Source organism: Miniopterus natalensis, chromosome 3 (genome assembly GCF_054644295.1).
Source record: "Miniopterus natalensis isolate mMinNat1 chromosome 3, mMinNat1.hap1, whole genome shotgun sequence".
Taxonomy (NCBI): domain Eukaryota; kingdom Metazoa; phylum Chordata; class Mammalia; order Chiroptera; family Miniopteridae; genus Miniopterus; species Miniopterus natalensis.
The window spans coordinates 35,800,161-35,826,432 of record NC_142083.1 but is presented as its reverse complement, the minus strand read 5'-3'; the positions used below and the strand labels follow the sequence as shown (position 1 = coordinate 35,826,432).

At 44.4% G+C, this 26,272-nt stretch overlaps 1 protein-coding gene across 3 annotated transcripts in view; it reads right to left on the bottom strand.

Annotated features, from left to right (window-relative positions):
• Positions 1–2,656: 2,656 nt before the first annotated feature.
• MAP1B (microtubule associated protein 1B) overlaps positions 2,657–26,272 on the bottom strand; it is a 90,736-nt gene continuing 67,120 nt past the window's right edge. For 2 of the 3 annotated variants that reach the window (XM_016213896.2, XM_016213898.2), the window contains 4 exons: positions 25,387–25,527; positions 11,767–18,220; positions 8,214–8,452; positions 2,657–7,063 (listed from right to left, as the gene is read on the bottom strand). In XM_016213896.2, the coding sequence (XP_016069382.2) occupies positions 6,908–7,063; positions 8,214–8,452; positions 11,767–18,220; positions 25,387–25,527 (6,990 nt within the window). In that variant the 3' untranslated portion in view covers positions 2,657–6,907. The remainder of the gene's footprint in view (positions 7,064–8,213; positions 8,453–11,766; positions 18,221–25,386; positions 25,528–26,272) is intronic. The other variant, XR_001603264.2, reaches the window with a different exon arrangement.

Below are 26,272 nucleotides of genomic sequence, written 5' to 3'. Positions count from 1 at the left end.
AACTTTGCATTTTGTTTTCATACCTTCCGGCTGGCGTGGATATAAGATGTGTGTGGAAACACGCTAGAGATTTCACTAGTCAAAGGCTTTGAAAATTAGTTTATGAGAGTCACGTTTTCGCTTTGAACAAAATAGCTTCTAGTGAGTAGAGGCCAGAGGTGCTGCTAAGCATCGTGCAGTGCACAGGACAGCCCCTAACAGAGCTCTCTGGTCCCAGTGTCAGTGGTGCCAAGGATAGAAACCCTGGCCTGGGGTATGCAACCAGGGCATCCGTGGGGATTTTTGCGGCGGTGCAGATGAGACCCAAGAAAAACATTTGTGCAAGTGGCTCATTTACAAATGATACTCCTGCAGCTGGAAACAATTGACATTAGCTTCTTTTCTAACTGAACGTGAGTGTAAAATAAGCAGCAACACAGGTGGGCCATTCTTCCTAAAGAGAATCCGTTATAGACAAGGGTAAGCGGTGGTTTGTGTGGTTTTGCTGTCTGGGGAGATAGAACTGGGACCAGGAGCCTTGAGCCCAAATGAAGCTGCTGTGATGTAACCTCCAACAAGCCAGCAGAATCTGACCCCATGTCCCCCAGGAACCTCAGTGGGCCTGCCCAGTGGGTGAGGAAGGGACGGAGTTTAAAATGAGCTCAGGGAGCTTTGGCTTTAGTGAGTCATAAAAGCAAACTGTGGTGTGATTATACTTCCATTAAATGGTTAGAGCTCAACTTTTCAGACTCTGAAAATGGTAAATTTTAAAAATCTTTCCTTAGAAGATGGGGAGAGAGGAATGTTTTCCAATATAGCTATATCAGGAAAATATCCTTTTACTCTAAATAACAGCTTCTTTGCTTGAAAATAACCTTTCTGTCCCAGTTGGTTTGGCCTCTTTGCTGACATTGTGTGCTGCCCTGAGGGTGTCATTGCCTTTACGGTAACAAAAGATGGTAGCTGTGCCATGAGACTGGTAGTCACCACTGGGGTCTTTGTCTAAAACAAAGCAGTTACTTGGGCTGTGCATTTACTATGTGGGAATGTTAGGGGTTCCCGATCTGAGCTGGGCATGTTCACAAAACAGTTTATTCTTACAGAAAAGCATCTGCAAATGAGTTCTATTATGGGTTTTAAAAGCTAGATCAAAGACACGAGGAAAATTTATGAAGGTTTTATAAAGGGGACATTATGTCCTACGCCCAGTGGTAGGAGCATTTTGCTGACTGTGATGCTTCCTCTCTGCAGAGTTCAACGTTTTAATCCGTGAGACACCCTCTGAGGTTAATGTGCCTGAGATAGTACGTGAAATAGAACAGGTAGGGTGACCAACTGTAAGGGCTTCCCTGGGACCGAAGGATCTCCTGGGACACAGGATATTCAGGGTAGTCCCAGGCAAACCCCGATGGTCGGTCACCCTGGGTTGAGGCCTTTCCCTCCAGAAACTAAATAGTGGAGTAGAAAACTATTTATTTATTTTAGATTAATCTGATGTAATTCAAATCTTTTGGTGATGATTTCCCACCCTGAGTTTTCACATGTTTGCCTAACCCTTCAATTTCTGGAGGAATTTCAGAATCCCTTCTGGACGTCAGTGAAGCCCATGGCTTGGAGGTACAGTCTTAGATCAATAGGAGTGTGTGCAACAAAGGAACATCATTGACTCAGGACAGGCTGCAATGGCCTTTTGAGGCCACATCTTCTGTGGCCACGTGGAGGGAACTGAGACGCCAGCCTCCCACTCTATGCTCTGCCGTTCTGAGCAGTCTGGGCCCCCAGATACACTGATCCTTCTCTCTACTGAGCTTTCGTGTGCAGTTACCTCCACCTAGTTTGCTTTCCACCCGACTCACATAATGCCAGATCCCAGCTAAGACATCACCTCTGGTGGTTTTCCTATGGCCACCAGTGCTTACCCTTGAATTCTAGGGGCCTGTCACCCCAGTTAGGGCTGCACTTGTCTGTTCACCGTTAAGTCCTCACAGTATTGCCTACTGCTGGGTATAGAATAAAATAACGATTTGAATGACTACAAGGAATTTCGCCTTTTTTCAGGTACTTGTTTTTTATAATCACTTTTCTGAAACAGCTTTTAGTTTCTGGGTGTTAGTGAAATCCACAGCGTATTACATTACTTACATAGAGCTTACTCTGCAACTGAGCAAGAAACCAAGAGGGGTAACACACTGGATGTAAGTACTGAATAGGGTGGCCTTGTAGAGCCCCAGAAATTCCATCAGCCTTGGGAGGGACCATCCAGTTTGACCATCTTAGAAAATCCTCTCATTTCACAGGTGAGAAAAGAAACTACAGATGGGGATAAAGTGACAGAGGTCACGCAGCCAGGTGTGGCAGAGCTCAGATGAAACATCTGGTTTGGGGTTTGTGTTGTGGTTCATGTGGGAGGCCCTCCGATACCCGCTTCCACCTACAGTGGTGTGTTTACCTTTCCTTTCGTGCGATGTCTTTCCCTCACATCCCGTTTCTGCCCTAAGACCCAGCGTCCTATAGGGCTCGGTTATACAAGATAACGCGGTAGCAGTTACAGAAATAGTGTCAGGACCCTCTCTGAGGTTTGCTCCGCCCCCCACACACACACCCCCCCACCATGGTGGCAAATCCCAAATCCTGATGAGCCCAACTCAGGAACACAGAATGTGACAGCACACACATCAACTTTTGCCACTTTTGTATTTTATTGTGGAACTGAGTTTTTTTCCTTTTACATCAAATATCCTCAATGGAAGAGGGGATATTGCACACAAATATCATAAAAGCACTACATATTACTTCCACTGGAAACTAATTTTCTACATTAGATATGACTGGATAGGATAGAAGTGATGCAGGATTATAAGACATAATACCATACACAGCTGCAGACTGACACAAACACCATTCAGAACAAGAGAGAGGAGTGGGAGGTGCCTCTCCGCCGGGCTCAGGACCACTTCGTTCCAGGGCTGCCTTCAGCGCTGTAAGCACCCTGGCCCTGGGGCAGGGTGTTCTCGGTGGCAGCGGGTCTGGACACTGTGTCTCGACGGCTGCTGCTTTGGGGAGCTCCGAACGAGTGCAGAGAAGCTATTTTTTCCCTTCCTTTTCAGTTTTTGATGTTGCCTTTTAAATCAAGAAAGTCACAGATTTTTTTAATAGTAAATCATTTTAATACCAGGTGAATAACCTAATTGCTTTCAAAGAAATGCTCATCCTCAGGCTGCTTTTGGTGTGCTGTTCAGTTGGTTAGAAGATAAAAGCTTACAGTTCCTTTCAAATGGAAGCAGGATCTTTTCTTCTAAGTCTGAAGCGCAAAAAAAAAAAGTTATTAATCTAACTCACAATATCATCACTGAGCAAGAACCTCCTGTGACAGACAGGTGACTAAGAGAGGCAAGAAAAGCAATTTCAGAATCGTACAACAGCTCCCGAGAGCTGAAGTTTGGTAATACAGGACGATGGAAGGGGGTAAAATTTCCAATTAGCAAATGATTTAACCTTATTAAATGAGTACTGAAAAGCTCCTAAACTGCATAAGCTATTGGAGACACTTAAAACATTCATATACACTGGGGAAACCATTCACTATGATATGTAAGGTTAAGGAAAAAAATTTTTTAACTCCATGGAAAATGGCATTTGGGAGAAGGGAGTCAGTCATTGTATCCAGTCCCACAAGACTGAGAAAGCATGCACGAGGGCTGGGTTTTGAGAAAGGGGATAGAATTGGTTAAAATTGAAAATGGAGGATCATCTCTAACATTTAGTCTCCACAGAATTTTGCTTAAGAAGAATACTACCAAAAAGGTCCGGATCGTGAGTGCTGTCTCGATGGAACCCCATCGCTTAGTGTAAATTCCTTCCACTCTGATCCTCCACCTGCACCAGTGGACCGAGTAACCGGGATGAACACAGCTCCTAGAGGTCTGTGGCAGTCTTTAGCTCTCTGTGATGGACATGGTACACTGTGATGGCTGTTACTAAGCTAGTTGTGTATCTATGGAGCTGGCAAAATTAGGCTAGTCACCCAGGTAGAAAAGGTTTCGGGAAGGACAGGAGCAACCTGTAGTGTAACTATTGGTTTTCTTGGTATACTCGGCTCTGTGGTCAGCACTGGGAACAATGGATGGAGAAAGGTACTGATATATTTCACAGGAGAAACACCAGTTGACCAATAACAGCTTTTGTATATTTTCCCCATTAATCCCATAGGGAAAAAAGGAGTGGGATAGAATCGTTATAATTGAAGACTGGTTATAATTCTCCTAAAATGTTTGTATATTTTAAAAGCAAAATAATGTACGTGTTAAATAAATTCAGTTTGAGAAATTAGAGAATAAGTCCATCTTCTATCAAAGAAAAATCAGCCAGAGGCCTGGATTTGGCAAGAAGGCCGGGATGTTCCTTTTCCCATGCATTCTGTGGGCTAACGCAACCCCAATCACTAAAGAATTGTCTTGAGGATCTGAGGTTGTCTCGTTAAATACATCTGAAGTGGATGAGTCTATACTCAATGGAATTCATTTTTGTCACAATGAGTTTTCCACCGTGCGGTAATTTCCTGTACCTTTAATCAATGTGTTTCTTAAGGACTTGGGAAAAAATGGAGTAATAAATAAAAGCTGCATTTCTAGAGAAACCTAAAAAAAAATAGAATATTAGTTTTTTTAAAAAAAATTAAACATTTGAAAATGTAATTCACAGCATTAAGTAGATGCACAGGTCCTCAGTGAAGGGACCCTGAAGAAGCATTGTTTAAAACCCTCATAGTAGTTAGCAGTGCAAAACATACACTTATCAGAGAAAAATAAACTAAAATGTTATTTGTGAAATAAATAACATAGAAAATAAAACGAGGTCATTGTTCACTGCTCCGGAGATCTCAGTCTGCAGGAAACGCCACGTGACAGAGCACAGCTCAGTCATCACTGAGAAGTTGCCACATCTGAACACCGGGTGACTAACCTGTCACTCGGAACCTGGCGTCAGTTTGAATCATGGTCTGGCTCCCCAGAGTCATAGTTCAGTGATGACAATGATGGGAAGGATCTCTGAACTCTACGTGATGAGCAGCAGGAGTGGGGAATTCATTTGCGTTTAATGTATTATTTCTTTTATTTTTTTCCAGAAAAGAAATCCCAGAGCAAACTTTCGCTAGGGTTCTTTGAACTTGTCCTGGCTCTTTTACCTCATGGTTGAAGATCTTGAAAGAATGTAGGATATCACTGGGTGATTCCGAGGCCTGGGAAAGTAGCCTGCCACGCCACTCTCCCCCACTCGCAAATAGCACATATTCAGATTTTTATGTTATGGGAATCAAGGGTGGGAGGTATCACTATTCCTGGTAGCTATGGGCTTTAATAAACATTACTGCTGCAATATCAGACTTCAGTCTCACCAGAACTTCAAAAACAAAAACAAAAAAAAAAAAACATTCATTTTCTTGTCTTATAAAAACACTTTAAAAAAAAAACACGTCACTTGAAATTTTTCTTTGCATTTTCCAGCAAATGAAAATATTTGTTAAAAAGTTCATCTGTGAAAAGTTCTGACATAGCTAAAAAAAAAAAAAAATTCTGTACACTTGTTCCCATTAATTATACTGAAATTAATGAAACATTAAAAAAAGCCAATGTAAGACAAAGGAAGGTAATTAACTGTACACTTGCTGAGAATCTCTTCCACCATAAGATTCGCTGTTTGCCCAGTTCTGATCATAGAAGCCATTTCAGTCTTGAACTTGCAGTAGTAAGGAAGCTATTAAAGGCTCAATGTGTTTGGCTGAGGAGCCACGGGGGCACTGAGGTGGGACTCCACATGCATGACTCGGCATCAAACTGTTGCACCAGTCAGATGAGCTTCCAGTACCCCCCACGCACACACATGCTCCCGTAACCGGAGTAGCTATAATCTTACACGGATGTTTTATAAACTTGCTGTCTCACATTAAAAAATAATAAGTGCATCAAGTATCTTTGTACATTCAAGTCACTTTCTAAGGCAAATTGTCTACCATCTGTACTCCCAACTGCTTTGGTATTTGCTTGTTAACTGGGGTGGACTTGGGCGTTTCTGCATGCAGGTTAATTGACTCAGAGTGGACTAACTGGGTGCACAGATGCTGGGAGCATGCCTTAGATCAACCTGCTTGAGTGCTGGAAGAGTCTGAGAGTTCCAAATGGGGTTCAAACCACTTGCGTGTCCAGTCTACACTCACTACGCTATGCAGTGTGCAGCCTTCGAACTGAAGGAGCTTAATTAAGGCGTGAAAATCTCACAGGCCCTCATAGCAAGTTCTATTCTCTTTGTGTTCTTCCAGCCAACTTGTTTTAGAAAATTAAGACCCTTTTTGATGACTTAGACTGACACACATTGAAAACTTTGCGTATGTAGACTACAGAATACAAACTGCCTAAGAAAATGGAGATGGCGTTGCTATTTTCTCCTCCTTACCCCACACTGTTCTCCTTTCCTCTCTGGGATCTCACCAGCACCCTCTACCCTGACATCTCCTCCTCTTGCTTTCTGTTTCTTTCTCATTCTCTCTTCTGCGCTCTCTCCTCGTGCGCTCGCTCGCTCTCTTTCTCTCTCTCTCGCTCGCTTTCTCTCTCTCTCTAAGACAAATGCCTCTACCTAGCAGAAGTCAGTTGGGTTTGCTAGTGCATGGTTTCCAAATGTTCAGCAGAGATTAACTGGGGTAGGTCGTTTTGCAATAACTTGAACCCTATTGTGGGAATCCTGTTACTTCCCTTAGCTATCAGCAAAAACTGAGAAATATTAGTGACTTGTACCACCATGACACGGTATAGCGTTTGGCAGGTAACGGTTCAGTGACTTATTTAGATGAATTGACTTTTTAGAAAAGGTGGTTTCAAACTGAAGAATTTCTGGAAACAAAGTTCGAATCCTGTGGTGTGGCTGGCCTCGGTCTTTACAGTTCGATCTTGCATGCAGGGAAGGATTCATCCTGCATAACCACGGTGCTGCTGCTTGCTAAAACCATAATGTTGAGGTCCTGCTGTTTCTCGTGGGTCTCCTGGTACCATTCCCTCATCACCTCTGAGTCATGAGTTGGGATCAGGGTCACCTGCAGGGAGAGGAGAAAATAGCTGTTTAAGGGCAGAGCCAGAAATCAGATGAAAAGATAGAACAATAAGGTACTAATTCGACAATCAGAAGAAGGGTAAAGAAGAAAACTTCCTGTTTTCCTCAAGAAATGAAAAGGACTTTTCTTCAGCTTACATTTTCCAGGAACCAGAATAAAGCTGAAACAAAAATCAAGTTTTGGGGGGGAAGTTGAAGACTGGAACCAAAAGCAACTAATGACTGTCAATTGGTTCATCTGTAGTGACCATCAGATATTCAGCTCTTTAGTATTAAGAGAAGCGCTTCACTTAAGGTGGAATTTCCGTTAACACATCTGGTAAATTTTGCATCAAGGACAGTGCATATTTAAATCCAAGGAGTCTTGGTTATTATTGCAGCTCAAAGCTCTCTACTGTGTGTAAATGACATTGTGTCCTGTATCTTTAATTTGTGTGTGTGGTTAGGGATAGAATAGAGTGGTGGGTGGGCTTGAATAGTAAGAATTCCATCCAGTACTCATAAAGAGGCCACTGGTGCTTCTCATGAAATTTCACACAATTGACTAACAAGTCATTCTGTTTACTATTATGTAAAAACAATTTACTAGGTGGCTTTGCAGACAAGTAAAATTTAGACGAGCAAAGGTCACAGCCAAAATAATAGAGAATGGTTTATGGCCAGTCATGTCTGTGAGTTAGGAATATCCTGTTGGGCACCATCTTCAGCAACGCTCCTCCTGTAGAATTTCACGTGGACAGTTAATTTTCTACTTGGACATACTGCTAGCTTTGGTCTATTCATGAAACAGAGTAAAGACAATTCCTTAGCAGCTCTCACGTAGAAATATGGCCACTTTGATTCATACACACTTACTCTTGGGATAGGAGGAAGGGCAAGTGAATTATGCCTGCCTTAGGGTGATAAAGTGGCTTTCCTCCCAGGCCATGGTTGGTATTGGTACCAAGAATAATATTTTAGACTATCTTCTGTGTGTGAAATCACTTTGTCTTCAGGATATTTCATGTGTGACAGACCCATGGGCACCTAATGTGGATCCACAATCACAATGATGCCTTTTTACACATGACTCCTTCCCTCTGCCTCTGGGCACAGCTCCACGTGCAGTGCAGATGCTATCCTGGAGCTCTTACCTGCATGTTGCTGCCCCACTGGGCCTTCCCTTCCAACAGGGCATCCAGGACAGCCCGGCTGGGCTCCTCGGCAGCGGGGTCATTCCCACTCACCACGTAGTAGGACGACCTCACTCTCTTGAAAAATTCGACATCGACGTTCTTACTATTGCTGTGGTTGGGAATATAGCACAGGTCCAAGTACACAGGGGGCCCTGGAGGCACAGCTGAGGGTTTGGCGGTCTTGGTGGCTCCTGGTCCTTTGGTGAATAAACAAAGAGAGAGCCAGTCATGGGAATGCGAAGAGACCCCAGGCCCAGTGCGCCTCCCCTGCTCATCCACAAGAAGGTCCGTAGAACATACAAAGGGGGCTCTAGGCGTTTCCCCCTCTCTGGTAGAAGGCATTTAACACTGGCAGCTTGAAAAGATACAGCATTTGCCATCTCACCAGAAGTGAGAATGGAATAGTTTCCCTTTGTGGACAACCCAGTAGGAAGTAAGGAGAGTTTCAAGGCCTTCCCAAAAGATGGAACTAGATAATAATAATACCCCTAAGAGCTACTAATGTGCATCTTAATTTGAAAAGTGATCTAAAACAGATTTTAAAAGTCAGAAGGGAACATCTGCATTTGGTAAACCATAGTTAGGCAATGTTAGTAATCCATGTTAGGATCTCATTTGAGAGCAATTTTGCCCACAGCTGAATATCATTCCCTAACATTTGACCTAATAACTGGTTCAGATCTTAACTTCGCATGATTTCCAAGGCCCTCAGCACCTCAACCTCATTCATAAACTGGTGAAAGGTCATTTTCTCTCTTTAACAAAGTGCTCTGAAAAGGGAGACACCCCTCCCGAGAAAGGCTGGATACGAAACTTAGTGAGAGGAGGGTTCAGAAAGACTAAGCTTTCTCTACCAATTTGGACATACCAGGCTGGAGAAAGGGGTATCTGGTCGCCAAAATTCCCAGACTGAATTAGATAAATCCTGGGCAAATTACAAGATTCAGATTAACCCCAAAGTTCCCTGGCATCTTGTTTGGACAGCTGGCTTTCTGATTTGTTCTAGTTAGAAGGTTTAAATTTTTTACAAGATTAATCGAATTAGCATTCTAAGGCAGTGGTTCCTCACCCTGGCTGCATAATTAGAATCACCTAATACTTATCAGTACTTAATGCTTAATACTGATGCCCATGCTCCACACCCCAGAGTCAGACTTAATGGGGCTGGGGTGGAGGCCTGGGCACCACCATCTTTTAAAAGGACCCCAGCCCTGGCTGGGGTGGCTCAGTTGTTGGCCACCATCCGATACACTCAACGGTTGCCAGTCTGATTCCCAGTTGGGGCTTGATCCCCAGTGGGGGCCATACAGGATGCAGCTGATCAATGTTTCACATTGATGTTTCTCTCTCCCGGTTTCCCTTCCTCTCTCTCTAAAAATTAATAAAAATATTTTAAAGAAAGAAATAAAAGCACCCCAGATAATTCTAATGTGCAATTGATTTGAGACCACTGACTGCTAAGTCATTTAAAATACTAGCTGGATTCTATATACTTAATCCTATTTCCTTTCTCCATAGGATGGTTAAAGACTGTCATCCCAGAGTCAAAAACACAAGTGAACTACATCAACTATCCTGTTTTATTTTTAAGGGTTTGGGGAAGTGATGAGAATCAGCCAAACTGATATTTACATAAACTGACTCATTTTATAAATAGATTAACCAACCATTTTAATTAATCTGAGCTGAAAGCCCTCAAATATCCATGTGTAGGTTTCCCAAAGAACGCTGACTTACAGTAGAAGTTTGTGGGTTACAATTCTTTTAATAATTACAAATGCTTGGAATTTTCCCTTGCACGATAAATCACTACCATCAACGCCAAGCATATGTAACTCATACAGAAGCACAAACTGAGGGAACTGCCAGAAGTTTACCCAGGTTTGTGTTAAAGCAACTTCAAGGTACATTCAAATGAACTCATCCTTATTTTTTACTTTGCCTTTAAATTATTTCTTTAAATGACAAAAATGTTTTAAAAATCAATTGTGTGGGCTAGAGTTACATGTTTGGCAAGTTGGGTAGCAAATTCCAGTTAGTTTGTATCTGTTTGAATGGATTTCATGTTTTCTCCCAAGTACAGCTCAGTTGTCACCTCTTTCTAGCCAAGGGGTTAATTATCTGGTGGTTTTCCATTCATTCTAAGCACGAACAAATTTCTTCCATATGCATGTAAAAAAATGAAATCTGATGAGAAATGAATCTTGAAATTAATCTTCCACGTTGCTTAAAGTAAAATTGAATTTGAGGTTATAAGGTTCATCTACCAGATTTTCCCTTATTTAACGTATTTTTTGCTTTACATGTTTGGGTCAATTTATATTACTTTGTGAACTGTGATCTAAAATCCTGGAATAACTACATAAAGCAAGTAAAAGGTATTAACGCAAATCCCTGTGATTGGTTTGAAGCAACAAAATGAAGTTGGGCACCCTGAGACCTGTTTCATCAAAAACCCAGGTACTTCCCGGCCAGTGCTGCTCAGTGGTTGAGTGTCAACCTATAAACCAGGAGGTCACTGGTTTGATTCCAGGTCAGGGCACATGCCAGGGTTGAGGGCTTGATCCCCAGTGGGGGGCGTGCAGGAGGAATCCGATTGGTGATGTTTCTCTCTCATCAATGTTTCTATCCCTCTATCCCTCTCCCTTCCTCTCTCTAAAAATCAAGAAAAACGTATTTGGAAAAAAAATCGTTTCAAACTTTACTTAAAAAAACACAACCCAGGTATTGCTGAGAACCTGATGAATCTGGGAACTGGGACCAAAACAGGAATGACCAGAAGTCAGGGATATTGCTCCTGCCATGTGCAATTTCAATTTGAAGCAGAATTCTGAGTCTCTGTTAGTGAGACTGGGGGGTAAGAGGGCTATAAGAAGAGCCTCGATGCTCTTCTCTCAATTTTTCAGAATACCCACTGGTCAACTGAAATTATGGTATTTGTTGGCCAATAAGAAAATACAGCATTGCCTTTAATGGGGATGTACCTCTAGCCTAGTGAATTCTTTAAATTAAAAATTTTGTAATTTTTAATTATAAAATGTTATACTTTAAAAATATGTTTTAAATGAAATCTAAATCTTGGGCCAACAGTGGACATTCCAGGGTTGGCTTGGAACTCTGGTTCTCCCTAAGCCTTTGGGGGCTCCTGGACTGTGTCACCTGAGCTTCATTCTGGGGCCAGCGTGGCTGAAGCCATTGCCCAGTCTTCCAAAGGAGCTTAAAACACACCTCCTTGGTTCTGAAGACTTAGAACAAGGCTGCAATTGCTGTGTTATAGAACGAGTAAAGCCAGGAATCTCATTTGGTGAATCCGAGCTGCTCTGGGCCATATGCTGAGCTATCCCCAAGCTTGCAGACAACATTGGGCTGAGATTGATACCTTTTGGCAGAAGAGAACAGTAAAGGGAAGGGAGAGCACCCAGCTGTGCTCTCTCATCTTCCCAATACAAAGTCAAATGGAAAGTCAAAGGCTCCAGTTAAAAGTGGAATAGTTGCGGATGCCAGCACCTACCTGCAGTCGCAGTCTTTACCGATTTGGATGCGGAGGCATTGGCGGCATTCTTGGTCTCCTTGTCTTTCTCTTCCCCACGTGCAGCTTTGACCTCGGGTGTAGTGGTGGGTTTTGTTGCTTTCTCCACAGATTCCTTCTTCTTAGGAGAAGCCACTCTGGACACCTTATCTGAGGATTCTTTCAAGCCCCCTGGTTTTGGTGAAGCAGCAGAGGGCTTGGACTTCCCATCACTCTTTTTGACAGGTGAAGATGACTTGGTCTTTGTACCTGGCTTTTTGGTTTTGGTCTTCTCTTTCAGGTCTTTCTTCAGAGCTTTGCCCAGGTTCTGCTCAATGGCCAAGGCCTCTGGGTCCATCATGGACACATCTGGGTGGCGTGGAGAAGGGCTGCGGTCCTGCATGGGGGCTGGAGGTGGGTCCATGTGTTTGTATGTGACAGTTTTGTCTGTGGGGATGGTTTCTGATTCATCTTCAGAGTCGATATTTGCATCAGCTGTGATGGAGGGACACTCTTCAGTCTCTGGGGGGACATCAGAGTCGGTCTGGGATGGGGCTGACTCACTGACTGAGGTGGGAGGGGTTTCATCACATTGTCGCCCCTGTGGCTTTCCTCCTGGAGGTGGTGGGGCTCCCCCTGATTGGGTGAGGGGCTTCTCAGATTCTTCAGTTGGCTCTTCACTGGCAAACCATTCGAGAGGATTGGGATTAATGAAGGAGGGTGACAGCTCTGTCTTGGGATGCTTGTACTCACAGGAGGACACAAGGCATAAGTCAACATCTTGACGAGCCTCAGAGGGGGACTTCTTTTCTTCAGGGTAGCACTGGTCTGAAGTCTCATAGGAATATGTAGACCCCTGGGGGGTTCTAGTGATTTTCTCTGCAGTCTCACAACAGTATGTGGAAGTATCGGGGGTTCGTGTAGTTTTTGTAGATGTCTCGTAAGTATAACTTTCAGACTCAGGATAACTGGAAATTTTCTCAGTGGTCTCATAAGAGTAGCTGGAATCTCCAAGTGTGTGGCCACCATCTTCAGAGTCATCATAGCCATTGCTGATGTCGTCCAGCAGTCTTCTAGACCTCTCAGTCTTTTCGTAGCTATAACCACTCAATTCAGGGGTTCTTGTCGTCTTCTCACTTATCTCATATGAGTACCCACCCTCTTCGGGGGCCCGTGTGGTCTTTTCAGTAAGTTCATAGGCATAGCCACCATCTGCAGGAGTCTTGGTGGTTTTCTCAATGGTCTCATAGGAGTAGCCACTGTCACATGGGGATTTAGTGGTTCTCTCTGTCTTCTCATAGTAATAGCCCCCCATATCCGGGCTTTGGGTAGGTTTCTCGTAAGACTCATAGTGGTAACCTTCTTCTGAGGACCTAGTTGTTTTCTCCGGCTTCTGATAGGCATAGCTGAAGTCACCAGGTGTCTTCCCTCCACTGTCCTTCTCCACACCAGATCTGGTCAAGTCTCTATTCAAGGCTAGATGGCGTTGCATCGTATCAAACAGCATCGAGGCACGGAAGCCATAGGGCTCTGCAGATGTTGCTTCCATTGGTGGAGGAGCAGAAGTGTGGCAAGTTTCTATGTTCTCTTTGACTGCGGAGGTAGAATCTGAAAAACTAGGTGAATATAAAGGAGAAGACTCTCTTGGGGTCAGTGGAGAGATATCAGATTTTGGTGACAGTGTCTCTCCTTCCAGATTTCGCACTTTTTCAGAGGTGAGTGAAGCATATAAGGATATATCTCTGGGAGGAACAACATCGGATAGAGTATCTTCTTGGAGAGGAGAGGCTATCTGAGAAGGGGTATGTGCAGAAGAGGTGGATGGGGAGGCCTCAACCTGAGATACTGAGATGAGCTCAGAAAGATCATTATCTTGGGTGTAGGATGGCTCCTCCATTGGTGGTATCTTATGTGATAAACTAGAATCCTGCATCTCAGAAGGACTGTAGTCCACCTCAGTTGGCCCATTTTCAGTTATGTGAAGCACACTCGCACCCATTGTAGGGTGATCTGGAGACTGTCGACTAAAGTCCATAGCAAGGGAGTGCTCAGGGGATTCTTGACCAAATTCAATAGACATTGAGGATTGTTCAGACCTATGATCTTGAACTGGTGTCCTGGATTTGGCTGTTTTAGGGGAGAAGTCTGGTGGAGAAATTGACATTGGTCTTGGGCATTCTTCTTTAGATGGAGACATTTCTGTTTCCTGAAAAGTGGTAGGTGTTTGCACAACAGACACGGAAAGGGAGTCATCTACTTCTGTGGAATGGGGGGAACCAACCTCAGCATGCAAAGAAGGAGACACATCATCTGTTGTTGGCTCTGGAAATGAGCTTGTAGCCACGGAAGCTGTGGAGACTGAGGCCACACCCTCCATATGAGAGTATGTGTCTTCTGCTACACCTTCATCAACAGGAGTGGCTGACTTGTCTGAAACAGTACCTTCAGAAATGGACATCTTATTGTCTTCTTTAAAAGATCCAAACTGACTGACATCTATTTGTGTAGGAGAAACATCTCCTCCTAACTTTCTTTCATCTAAAGCCAGTCCAGACTGAGAACTCATGGCTTCATGGTCATCAGTTTTCTTTTGTTGACCAAAGTCTTCCTTTATTGGTATAAAGCCTGTGCTTTTCCCTTCCTGTTTGTCTTGGAAAAGACCAGTGGAGGTCATGTCAGAAACTGGACTTACTTGGTCTGGAAAGCCTTGTTTTCCATTCTTTCCTTCAAAGGGGCTTTCAGTATATCTACCAGGACCCTTGTGATCAGCACTCAGAAAACTTTCATACACAGACTCAGATCCAATTAGGGGAGGGCTCCGTAAAGGAGACAAAACTTTTTCAATAGGAGACTCTGAGTCAGGAACAGGTTCATCCATGGGGCTTATGGAAGCTCTTTCATTATCATCTTTGGCTTCGTTGAATTCAAAGCTCACTGGAACTGCTGATGATTTTTCTATGACTTCTGAGGGGAGATGACTGGATTTCTCCTCAGTGGGAGATTGGTAGTAAGGTGTGTGGCCAGCACTGCCAGTCACAGACTGAGATGGAGACACCACTTCCAGGGTCTTATCTTCAGGACTAGCACAGTGCTCTTCAACTACTTCTTGAGTCACCTCAGGAGACACTGGGACTGCTTCTGTCTTAGCTGACACTTTAATCTCATTGGGTGTCAGAGAAAAGTTCACACTACGTTCACCCAGGGGGGTCTTTTCTATGGGTGATGGTGGAGAGGGACTCAGAGATGGGCTCTTGGATGGGCTAAGTTTTCCATCTGAAACTGCTGAGACAGTGTCTTTGATCTCCAGCATGGCACTGGCTTTCCTGTCTTTCTCTTCAGCACAGTAAGCATCACGTAGAACAGATCTGCTAAATTTGTCTTCCTCCATGGATGAGGGTGGTGAGATGGTGGAGGCTGAAGCATTGTAATCTTTCCCGTCAGTGGCATCTGTTTTTGACCCTTCAGATAACCCATTGAGTGATGTGATAGCAGGTTTGGCGTATTCCTGAGAATACAGTGAAGACTCATATTTGGTGATGTTTACAAATTCTTGAGAAGGGGATTCCGTCTCTTCATTGTTGGTCTCGTCGCTCATTACATCTCGAGGGGTAGACATCTCATCCATGGGGGTGGGCTCACTGGATATCTCAATGGTGGACTGAGTGTAGCCAGAGGTGGCAGTGAATTCCTCAGGCGGGTCTTCCCGATTCTCCTCATCAGAAGCGGTGGCCTCACTTTCCGAGCCTCCGGGTAGAGTCTCATCATGAATTGTGGATGCAGGCTCCCGGGCAGGAGACTGGGCCCCCAGCTGCTTGGCTGAAGTGGAGAGGAATCCGTACTGATCCTCGGCACCGCTGGCCTCCGCAGCCTTGTCAACCACGGCCATCACGTAATCTTCAGCTTCCGCCTTTTCGGGCTCATACGCCTCCCTGGCCTCCTCAGCTCTGTCCCCCTCCTCCTCCTCATCCTCTGAGGGCTCGGCTCCTCTCCCCACCACCTCATCCATGTCTTCTTCGGCTCGGTCGTCCCCGCTGGCCACAGACCCCCTGTCGCGCCTGCCGTGCGTGTCCCCCTCGACCCCGAGGCCGTGCTTGGAGGCGCCCGCACACACGCCGTCTTCACCATCCTCCTCTGGCTCCTCGGCCTCCTCGGTCTCTGCCTTCTCCTCGTAGTCTCCGGTCTCGGAGGACTCTTCAAACCCTGCTCCTTCGTCTTCAAACTTTTCTATGTCGTCCACCCCCTGCTTCTCAACGGGCTCCAGCTCCTCGGGGGTTTGCTCGCACTCGCCCTCCCCCTCGGTGGTGGTGATGCCCTCGTCAGGGGACTCGGCAGGGCCTTTGATGACCTCTGTCTCTTTCTGGATGACATAGGCTTCGACCGGCTCGGTGGCCTTCAGTTTCTCCTCATCGTCAATCAGCTCCAGCTGAGGCTTAATGTCTTTTGCTACATCGACCTCTTCAGCCTTCAGCTCTTCAAAGTCCTTGGTTAGGTCCTCAGGGGATGACATGAGGGACCTCTCAGCTTCTAGTTCTTTGGCGGGGCCAGGGCTGGCTACTGCACCTGCTGCCGCCACAGCGGCCACCGTGGCCCCGGCGCCGGCCACCGCCGCAGCCTCCGGGGCCTGGCCTTCCTTCCTGAGGACCTTCCCCTTCACCTTCTCCTTCGGCTTCCCGGCAGCAGCAAGGTCCCTCTTGACGGGCTCTTCCTTCTTGGGGACTTTTGGTTTCAACGTGGCTGGTTTTTTGGCTTCAGATAGAGGAGTAGGTGGTTTCTTTGCGTCTTTAGGAAGCTTCTTAATTTCTTTCTTGGGTTCCTTCTCTTCCTTCTTAGCTTCCTTCCTGGCCTCCTTCAGGGGGGTCTCTTTCTTAACCTCTCTCTTGGGCTCCTTCTTCTCTTCTTTCTTGATTTCTCTCTTGACCTCCTTCCTTGCCTCTTCCTTTTTCGGCTTCTCCTCCTTCCTGACGGGTGTCTTGTCTTCCTTTTTAGCCACTTCTTTCTTCGGCTTCTCCTTCTCCTCTTTCTTTTCCTCAGGCTTGGCCTTCATTTCCTTTTTCACCGTCTTCTCCTTGGTGACTTTGGGCTTGACATCCGTGGCTGGTTTCTCAGCTACCTCGGCCCTCACCGGAGGCTGCTCTTCTCTGCTGGGCACGTCCTTTTCGGCCACTGGAGGTTTGGTCTCTGTTTTTACTGCCTTGTCTTTTTTCACTGTTACCTTTTCTTTGCTTTCGACTTTCGGCGGCTTTTCCACATGATTTGCTTTTGTGACCTCGGGGGTTTCTTCCTTAGACTCCTTTCGCACAGACTTGCTGACCAGTGGTTTTGCGGCCGGCTTCAGACTTTCCCGGCTCTCGGCCCTCTGTTTCAGTTTTACTTGTTTCACAGCAGGAGCGGCCACCTGGCCAGTGAGGTCCTTCTGGGTGGCCAGCGGCTGTTTCAGGAAGTCTAAATGTCTGAGCTTTTCCAGTCCTTCCAGAATATTGTATTGGGTGCTGTTTCCGGGAAACAGGACTCGGATGATTTTCTCTGCAGGGTTTGCTGGATGCCATACGATCAGAGATGAGACTGAGGTTAAGTAGGAAATTGGGATATCTATTTCCTGACCATTAGGCAGGATAAATTCAGCCTTGTCTTTGTTGGTGCCAGTCCACTGCTGCATAAAATACTGCATTTCCTTGCTGCTCTTGACTGGGTTAAGCACATACATCTCAAGTTTACCTACTCCCATTTTTTGGAAAAGAATGACAGGGTCGATGGTATTGCCTACGCTTCTGAACAGAGGTTCTGGTTTCATGGACAATTTGTTTAGGTACTGGAGAGTGAAGCAAGCTTCCTCTATGCTCCTCTTCATCTTGATGTTTGGCTCTGGGTTTTTCAGATTTTCTGGAACATTGAGAAATACAACTCCTAAATCAGGGGAGATGAGGTTTTTCATCCAGTCACTATTGGTGGTGGAGCCCTGGGACTGTTCTTCCTCAAGCTCTGCGATTTTCCGCTGCAGCATGCTGTTTATGCCGGGCAAGTTGTCGTCCCCAATGTGGGTGAGCAGGATGGAGTCCACTCGGTCCAGGTGTCGGATGAGCTTCCAGAAGCAGGATTTTCTTTCTGACCCTCCATTGATGAGCATATTGAATCCGTTCACTGCAAACAAGGCAGAATCGCCCCTCCCTCCTGGAAAAATGTAGCAACAGGGCTTGGAGAGCTTTAGAAATCCGCCCGATGTGGGAGGTTCCAGGATATCAAAGGGAGATGGGACTTCCACTGATTCTGAGAGGTACTCGGTAAACTCGGACAGTCCTTCCATTTCTGGCAATATAGAAGCTGAGTTGAGTTTAATATTGATGAAGTCTTGGAGATTGTGTCTGTCAAGATTGGAGTTCTTCCAGTCCCCTTCTTCGGGACAGAAGAGGGTTAAACTAGCTTTGTTGGCAGGATGGGTGGTACTCAGTAATTCACCAATCTGGGATTTAAAAAATAATAACAAACAGAGAAAGAAAAGGTTTAAGTGAATGTCATCACTGACCCATCATCTCCATCTATCACTAGGTATTAGAGGGGCACTGGATGCACAAAGGGCTGACTTTAGAATTGCTGGTTGTTTAAAAATTCTGAAATATTTCCTCAATGGTAGATGAATAGCCTCTGTCCTAACTGCCCTAGGTACTTGCCATGCAAAAACACCCTTTAAAAAATATTAAACTATCAAAGGGAAAGGCTATGTGAGTCACTTCACCACTGATACAAACTGTTTTCTTTTATTGCACTGGGCTTGGCAAAAAGGCCTGATTGAAACATTGAAGGAATTTGGTTTTGGTTCACTTATTGTTGTCTACTTTTAGAATTTGGTAGGTGCAAAAGAAAAAAGATTGATGTGGTCCCCCCCCGCCCCCCCGGGAGACAAGGATGCTATGGATTGCTGGTTATCACTAAAAATTATTGCTTCTGGCATCAGTTCACTATTTAAAATATGAGTGGTTCATCCAGCAAATTCTCTACAATTATATATACTTTTATTGAAGCCATGATGATTAAAGAAACCGGGTAATTGTACAAGCAAGCGCCTCACTTTATCGCCCATTTACTCAGGTTTGAATTCAAGGTGAGACACTGTACTCTCTAGCAACTCCTATTCTTTTCAGGGCAGGCTGGGTGTGAGTGGCTAAGATCAAATGTGGCTCAAATAAGGCAAAGGGATTAAGAAGTATAAATTGGTAGTTACAAAATAGTCACAGGGATGTAAATAAAGTACAGCATAGGGACTGTAGTCAATAATATTATAATAACTATGTATGGTGCCAGGTGGGTACTGGAAATACCGGAGTGGAACACTTTGTAAAGTATATGATTGTCTAACCACTATGCTGTACACCTGCAACTAATATAAAATAATATTGACTGTAAACCGTAATTAAAAAAAAATAATAGTTGAGCATAAACCAGAAAAAAATTTGGCTTAAACATTTTTCAATACATTGTTTAGTACTTCCCATAGGACAGGAGTGCAGAAGAGCAAATCGTGACCAAAACAGAGATTGTGGTTCAATGAAAATGCTATTCTTGTCTCACTCCATATTATGGCCATTATGTTTCATGGTCTTAGCTTAGTAAATAGTATGGGAGAATCACGCCATAAACTCCTGTCTTCTTTTGGTTGCAGCAAAGCTCATAAATCAGCCCAGAGATTCAAGTAAAAAGAGCTCTTTGTCCTTCATGGTAAATGATGAAAGGGCAAAGCAGAGATTTCATGTGGTCCAGGCACCCCCGAGCCAGCAGGTCTGAACTCTTACCTTCTAGTTTTAGGGTGAGCTCCTCTGTCTCATACAATCTTCTGGATACCAACATCATTTGAGGCTACTAGTGCATGTACATGAGGGTAATTATTGAATTTTCCTACCTAAGATTGTAATAAAATAGCCATTTTTGTTTTGTTAGCCTGTTTGTCCTACATTTCATATGAAGGGTCACAAAATAGCGAAATAACAAGTCTTTGATTTTGCTATTTCCTCTGACTCGACAATCTCCTACAAAAGAGATTAGAATCAACTATTCTGGAAGCTAAGAAAACTGAAAAAGTGAATGGTAACCATCCCTGGGCATTATTCAAATTATTTTCTGACCAAAGCAAACACGAACACTAAATATGGCTTCTTGTCCAATAATTAGCACAGACCTTCATCACCACCACTACAGCACAATTATTAGTGTCTCTATCCTAATTTTCACACAGAGCACATGCAAACTATTCATGTTTTATAATACATTTTGGAGGAGAAATCTAGGCTAACTCAACTGCTGGCTCTTTAATAGTAAAATTTTAAATTTTAGTCTATTTTAATTTTTGAAATTTCACCCTGAGGGCATGGCAGCGAAGGGTTTGATGCTGCTGTGTGAAAGAGGTATCCAATCAATAGCTCTTTTTATGTGACATATGAAGTCACCAAGTTCAAGGAAAGGTAAAAGGACTGGAGGAATACCTCCCCTCTTTCCATCTTTTCACCTCTATCCAGAGAGTTCCCTTGAAATGTAGGAAATGATCCCAAAAGAAAACAAGGCTGCAGAGAATTCTGAGGAAGTCAAGGGTAACGTAAAACAGCAAAGAGGCTGGTGAATGGGAAAACTATGATTTATGGGGAAAACGGGAAAAAAAGTCAGCATTGCTGAACAGGTTTCTTTTCAAGGAGGGAAAGCCTGGTCCCCCCGGAGAAGCAGTGCTTCCTGTGCAGGATGAGATAAGAATGCAGAGGCTGAGGCTAGAGAGAGCCCTTCAAGGAGGGATGAATGGAACAGGAGGAGGAACAACTACTACGGCCTTGGAGCTATGCAGAGGAAACGAACTCCCTGCTTCCCCACGAGCCTGGCTCCAGGCCTCTGCTCCAACACCCCCCCAGAGACTGAGCACCTCAAGGGCAAAGGCTGGGTCTTACAGGTGTCCAGCCCACAGTGGCACTCAATCAACATCCATTCAATGGATGAGTGGGAGCAATAAGGAGGATCCAGCAAGCGAGCGCTGGCAAGGAAACTTGGGACTAGATCTTAGACTGGGAAACTGAGGCTTCTTCTAAGAGGTTAGAAATCATCATCGTAGTGCATGGTAGCTATTATAGCCCAGTATACTAAAAGTTCCTGAGTAGGAGGAAGCACATCTCCTATACTCTGTGTCATAGTTACCTTTGTTTCCCCAACAAATCATCAGGCTCAATAGATGTTTGTTGAACTGCACTGACCTTGATTAATTCAGTATGTGCTGTCCTGGAGTGGACACCTGAGAAGTAACATGAGCCTGCTCATACTTCTAAGCACACAGATTGCTCCCCTCCCCTTGTTCTTACAATGATGGATGAGAGAGGTAACTGGAAGAAATACAGCTCGGGGCAAAGATAGTCTCTTTGGTCGATTTCTATTTCTAATTAAATGCAGGCATACTGGAAGAGGAAGGAAGATAGAGGAAATAAATGACTTTAGTGCAGATAATATTAATGAAATATGATTTGAATTTCTAAGCCATGGCCTACTAACTACATTTCCTTTTTTGATTAGGTTACTTGCTTGGCTAATGAGGAAATACAGTGGACTGCGTATCTCTGGGTTTTAGCAAGACATTTAACAGGGTCTCTGAACAGTGTGATAGCAAAATGAGGTGGGTTTGTACCAAGTCATATATACAGAGCTGTTTCGTGTCAACCTGGGAAGAGGTCTATGGTGGGCTGCCTCAGGGCTCATTTATGTCCTGTTGAATATTGACCTGGATAAAAATGAAGACATGATTATCAAATCTGTGATGGCATAAAAATGAGAGGCATAGCAAAATGTGCAATGGCAAGAATTAAGGCATCTACCAAAGCTCTGGACAGTGGGATGACAATGGCTAAGTCAACTCTAACAATTTGGTATTCTAAACGGATAAATGTGAGGTCCAACAAGCCAGCTGGGTAAAGTGCAATATTTGGAGATGTGGCTTAACAATAACATCCATAGAAGACTCAGGGATTTTATTTGACACTCATATGGATTATAAAGCTAAAGAAGCTTAAACTTCAAGGCCCCCCTCACTGGCGGGTGCGCCTCCCAAAGCCCTGTACTTAATTTTGTATTAATAATTTTGTTTTCTTTTTCTTAAAGGGAGCCCCCAAGTTATGTAAATTATAGAGCTCCTCAAAGCCTGCATCCTCTCCCCAGTGATATTTAATTGTGATGGTAATAGTCAAAAGTTACATTAAGACCTATTTAATAGAAGACTGTACTGAAAACTAGAGAAGTCATCATCTCTCACCGTCCTCACCTGGTCAATGACCCCTGGAGTATGGTGTCCAGTGTGAGTCATGGCATTTTAGAGAAACTAGACCATAAACAAGCAAACAAATTGAAACAAGTCTCCTTGCTGGCTCCTTCTCCTTGGCCTTAACCTCGAAATGCTAGACCTGGGCCCTTTTCTCTTCTAATACATTACTCTTTCTAGACCACTTCATCTATTTTCTCATATGCTGATGGCTTCCAAATTAACATCCAGCCCAATTCTTAGTTCCCTGAGCTCTGGACTCATATATCCAACTAATGTCTGATAGCACCAAAGCAAGACCAAGAGTGAACTCTTGAATTTTCCCCATACCCATTCCATCTCCCCTTCCTACCAATGAAATAAGTTTGAAGAACTGTGACCAGGGAATAGGGAATGTAAGAAACCTTTAATGTCTTGGTTTATGAAGAACAGTGGGTGGAACTGAAAATTATTAATCTGGAAGAAAACCTTGGCAGTGTTAGTGAAGGGTGTCTAAGACATTGTCAGGTGGGATAGGGGTCACAGTTCTTCCTTGAAGATACAATGAGACAAATAAGGAAAAACTTCCTAAAAGAGAGACTAAAAACTGTTCCCAGGAGATGGTGATTTCACCATCTTTGGATTTCAGGGAGGGATGGGTTAGCCAGATAACTGTTTTAACTCTAAATTCTATTTGGCAGTTGACCTCCAGTGACTAAGACTCCCAAAACCTGAAGGTCAATGTGCACAGATAATTCTATTTTAAATCCCTCTTTTTTAAAGCTATTTTCATCCAAAAATATATCATTTTTTTGGTTTTCCAAAACTATGTTTCTGATTTCTCTGGAGTGATAAGTATGTATCAAGGACTGGATAAAAGGAACAAAACTGGACCTTTAAGGTCCCTTTGTTATGGAGTCATTCTGTACTTAAACCCTTTTTCCAGTGCAACTACAGGCAATCACAGCTCTAAAAGGCTGGTAACCATTGGTCTTCCCCAGTGATTCTGAACCCACTTTAGCTATGGCAGCCTTTCTTCAAAGTCCACAATGCCAAAGGGATAAAGGCTGAAGTTGCTCTGGCTGTGGCAAGAAGAGTGAATTCTACCCAGTGTTCTCCCTTTCTCTTGCCTTCCCCCAGCACCCCTGCCACCACTGTTCTGGTCTATTTGGGAGAACTCCAGAGATCCTTTCCCACGACTGTTGAACGTTCCTTTCTCCAAAACATTTGGGTGGGGTTATGGGGCAGGCAGAGGAGACTATGACAGAGTCTCTGGCCTAAATGACACCTGGCTGAGCATAATGAAGGTGTATGCTCTTCAGAACTCGCCCCAGTGATTATAGACCCTGGGGAATTTGCCCTTCCACAGAACTCACATCCTTCAGCTAAGGCTGGTTCTTTTTCTTCAGTAGTTAGGGGTAAATTCTGGTATGTGCACAGTCTGTTGTGCTAAAATTCTACTTCTGGGGGCTAATAAAAAACGACTTAAGCAGCAATTTCATAAGACTATGCCTCATTTAAAGAGAGGGGTATTATCTGGGGTCTAGGTGGATGAATTGTGATACCTCCTTATTTAAAATTTGGGCAACGACAAACCCTTTTTCTTGCATTCGTCCTTTGTTCAATTTTATTGCCCAAAAAAAGGAGAGGCATGGGATAGAAACCAGCCACCAGAAACTAACTGCAGAACAGCACAGGAATGCAGGGAGGCGCCCGTGCATATAAATGAGCTGAGGGTAGAGCCTACCAGCAGGCCAGTTAACCACCCACCCATGATATTAGGCCATCGGGCAATTTCCAGGCCTCTACAGCTCTCTCCCTTCCCTGGGGCAAGGTGCTGATAGTGTGTGGGACCTCTGAGCTACCAGACAAATGTCCAACTTCCCCCAGGCACAACATGCACCTGGGGATAAAATCTTGCAAAAGATTCTGACTTTAAAGTGGTCACGCACCAATTTCGGGGTGGCAGGTAGAGGGCGAATTATAGCTCTAGATTGAGAATTTCAATGCCAGTGGACAAAGGTTTACTTGACCTTTACAGTATGTGGGTGCAATGGATATGAGATGGAGGAAGACATACCTTAGAGGAAGACAGATCACAGGCTCTGGAGAAAGACAGGGCCCTGTGGCCCATTCTCTCTGTGAGGAGCCAGGACTATCTGCCTCTGCACCCAGATGACAACACTAAGTAAACTGTTCCTTTTCAGTTTTTTATCTACTCTCTCCCAGTGGGTGGGGAGTAAAACATGGTTATGTCATCGGACCAGTCTTTTTATAGGAGCCTCCAGGTGAGCCAAATAAAGCTGGGCAGTTTATTTACAGCTCTTGCCAGTGATGAGAAGAACACAGAGACCTCTCTGTGAGGCGCAGCCTCAGGAAAATTAAATGCAGAAAGACAGATGGCCCCTCACAACACCCAAGAGACCAAGAGGCCGCCACCACAGGAAGTTCTCAGGAAGATGGTTTTAAATAGAGGTGGTAACTCCTCCTGTCAACACACCCCTCAACCCTCCATGTGGAAATCTGCTATCAGCTACAGGCAGGCCCCAACCTGCTATGGTGACAGCCCTGAACTGCTTCTGTAACTACTATAAGCAAATAAACAAAAGGGAAGAGGCACATTCTTTTAGAGAAGTTGCCCAGCCAGGATAAATTCTCAAGCAGAAATAACCAAATTAAAATCTTCACTCTGACTTTCCCAAATGCCACTACTGTCATATAGTTTTCAGTACTTCACATATGTCATCCTTGAATACGCGACATTCATCAGAAATATTAATGATCCAGCTTCAGTCCAGCTTCTTCAACCCTCTTTTTCTTGGGGCATGAATGTGAACCATGAACATGCCCATTTTCCTACTCGTATCCCCTTCTCGAGCCCTCTCATTTTGGGGCCGTTCAAACATCGGGACCAGGCATTAAAAGTAAGAGAAATCAAACATAATTAGATGAGGAAAAGTAAGTTCAAGTACTGAAAGAGATCAGGGCAGTTAAATCCTACCAAGAGTCCCAGAGATTTTTGGAATATTCTTCAGAAAACAGGAAGCCTGGGTTTTCTTTTGGGCTCATTTCAAGTGTTTCCATCATTCTTTACCATCTGTAAAATGTTGACTGTTCCAACCCCCCTCCATCTGTATCTCGGGCCATTAAGAATGCTTCCAATTAATTATAGATGAGTGCTCTAAATTCTTTTGGTGATGAGCCATAGAGTTATATAGTATGTTGGATCACGGTTTTGCTTATTTCAAAGGAGGTGTGACATCCCCTCCCCTTCTTATTGTATTTCCCTGGAGTGCTTTCAAAGAGCAGCCTGAGGCTACAACAGCAACAAAGCGACTGTAAAGCTTACATACTCCCAGACAGAAGCCCACCTCTTGATCAGTGAAAATCTCTATAAAGTTCTGGAAGGAGAAAGAGCCGGACTGGAGAATGAGCTCTCCGGTATTTTCGAAACACTGCCCGGTCAGCACAAGCAGCTTGTGTCGGGCAGCATCGGTGATCATTAAGCGCACCTGAAACAAAGCACAGGGAATAGGACAGGAGTCACAGCAGCTCTGTCATCCCCCTTCAGGACAGGGCCAGCCCTGGGGATGTTTCAAGTTTATTACCAATAAAAGTAATTCATTCCCTGGTCATTCACTTCCCCCGGGGGAGTGGACAGAGCCAATGACTGTGGTCATCAGATCGTCCATGAACATGATTTTCCAAGTTTGGCTACCACCAAGACAGAAGCGGTGGTTGACTTTCTCCCCCTAGTTTCGTTTTCTTTTTCAAAGCAGCCTCCGTAGCTGGTGATCATTTGTTCCACAGCTGTGTCTGCTAGCAGCATGTGGTCTGAGACTTATGAATATCTCACAGGCTGAGTCACAAGAACAGCCCAGGTCTCCCAACTGCCGCCTCAGGAAAGAGGTTTCCAAGTAGGGTCCCAAGTCAGCCCCTCCCATCCCTTTCCTTCCCCTTCCTTCCAAGCCACACACCAAACACACAGCTCAAATGCAGCCTGCAATGGGACCAGCCAGATACCTAACCTTGAGCAGAAACAAAAGGCTGCCCCTGAATGGGAACCTTTTAAATGGAATTGAACTTAAAGTGGCTGAACGGCAGCCTGTCCTTCAGCAGAAACACTGCTCTAAGCACCAAGGTAATCATTCTATCCCCAGTCCGCTCAGGGAGGGACACAAAAGTAAACAGGCCCCACCGCCCCCAACAAACCCACAGTCTAATCAAGAAAACACATATACTGGAGTAATTATTCCA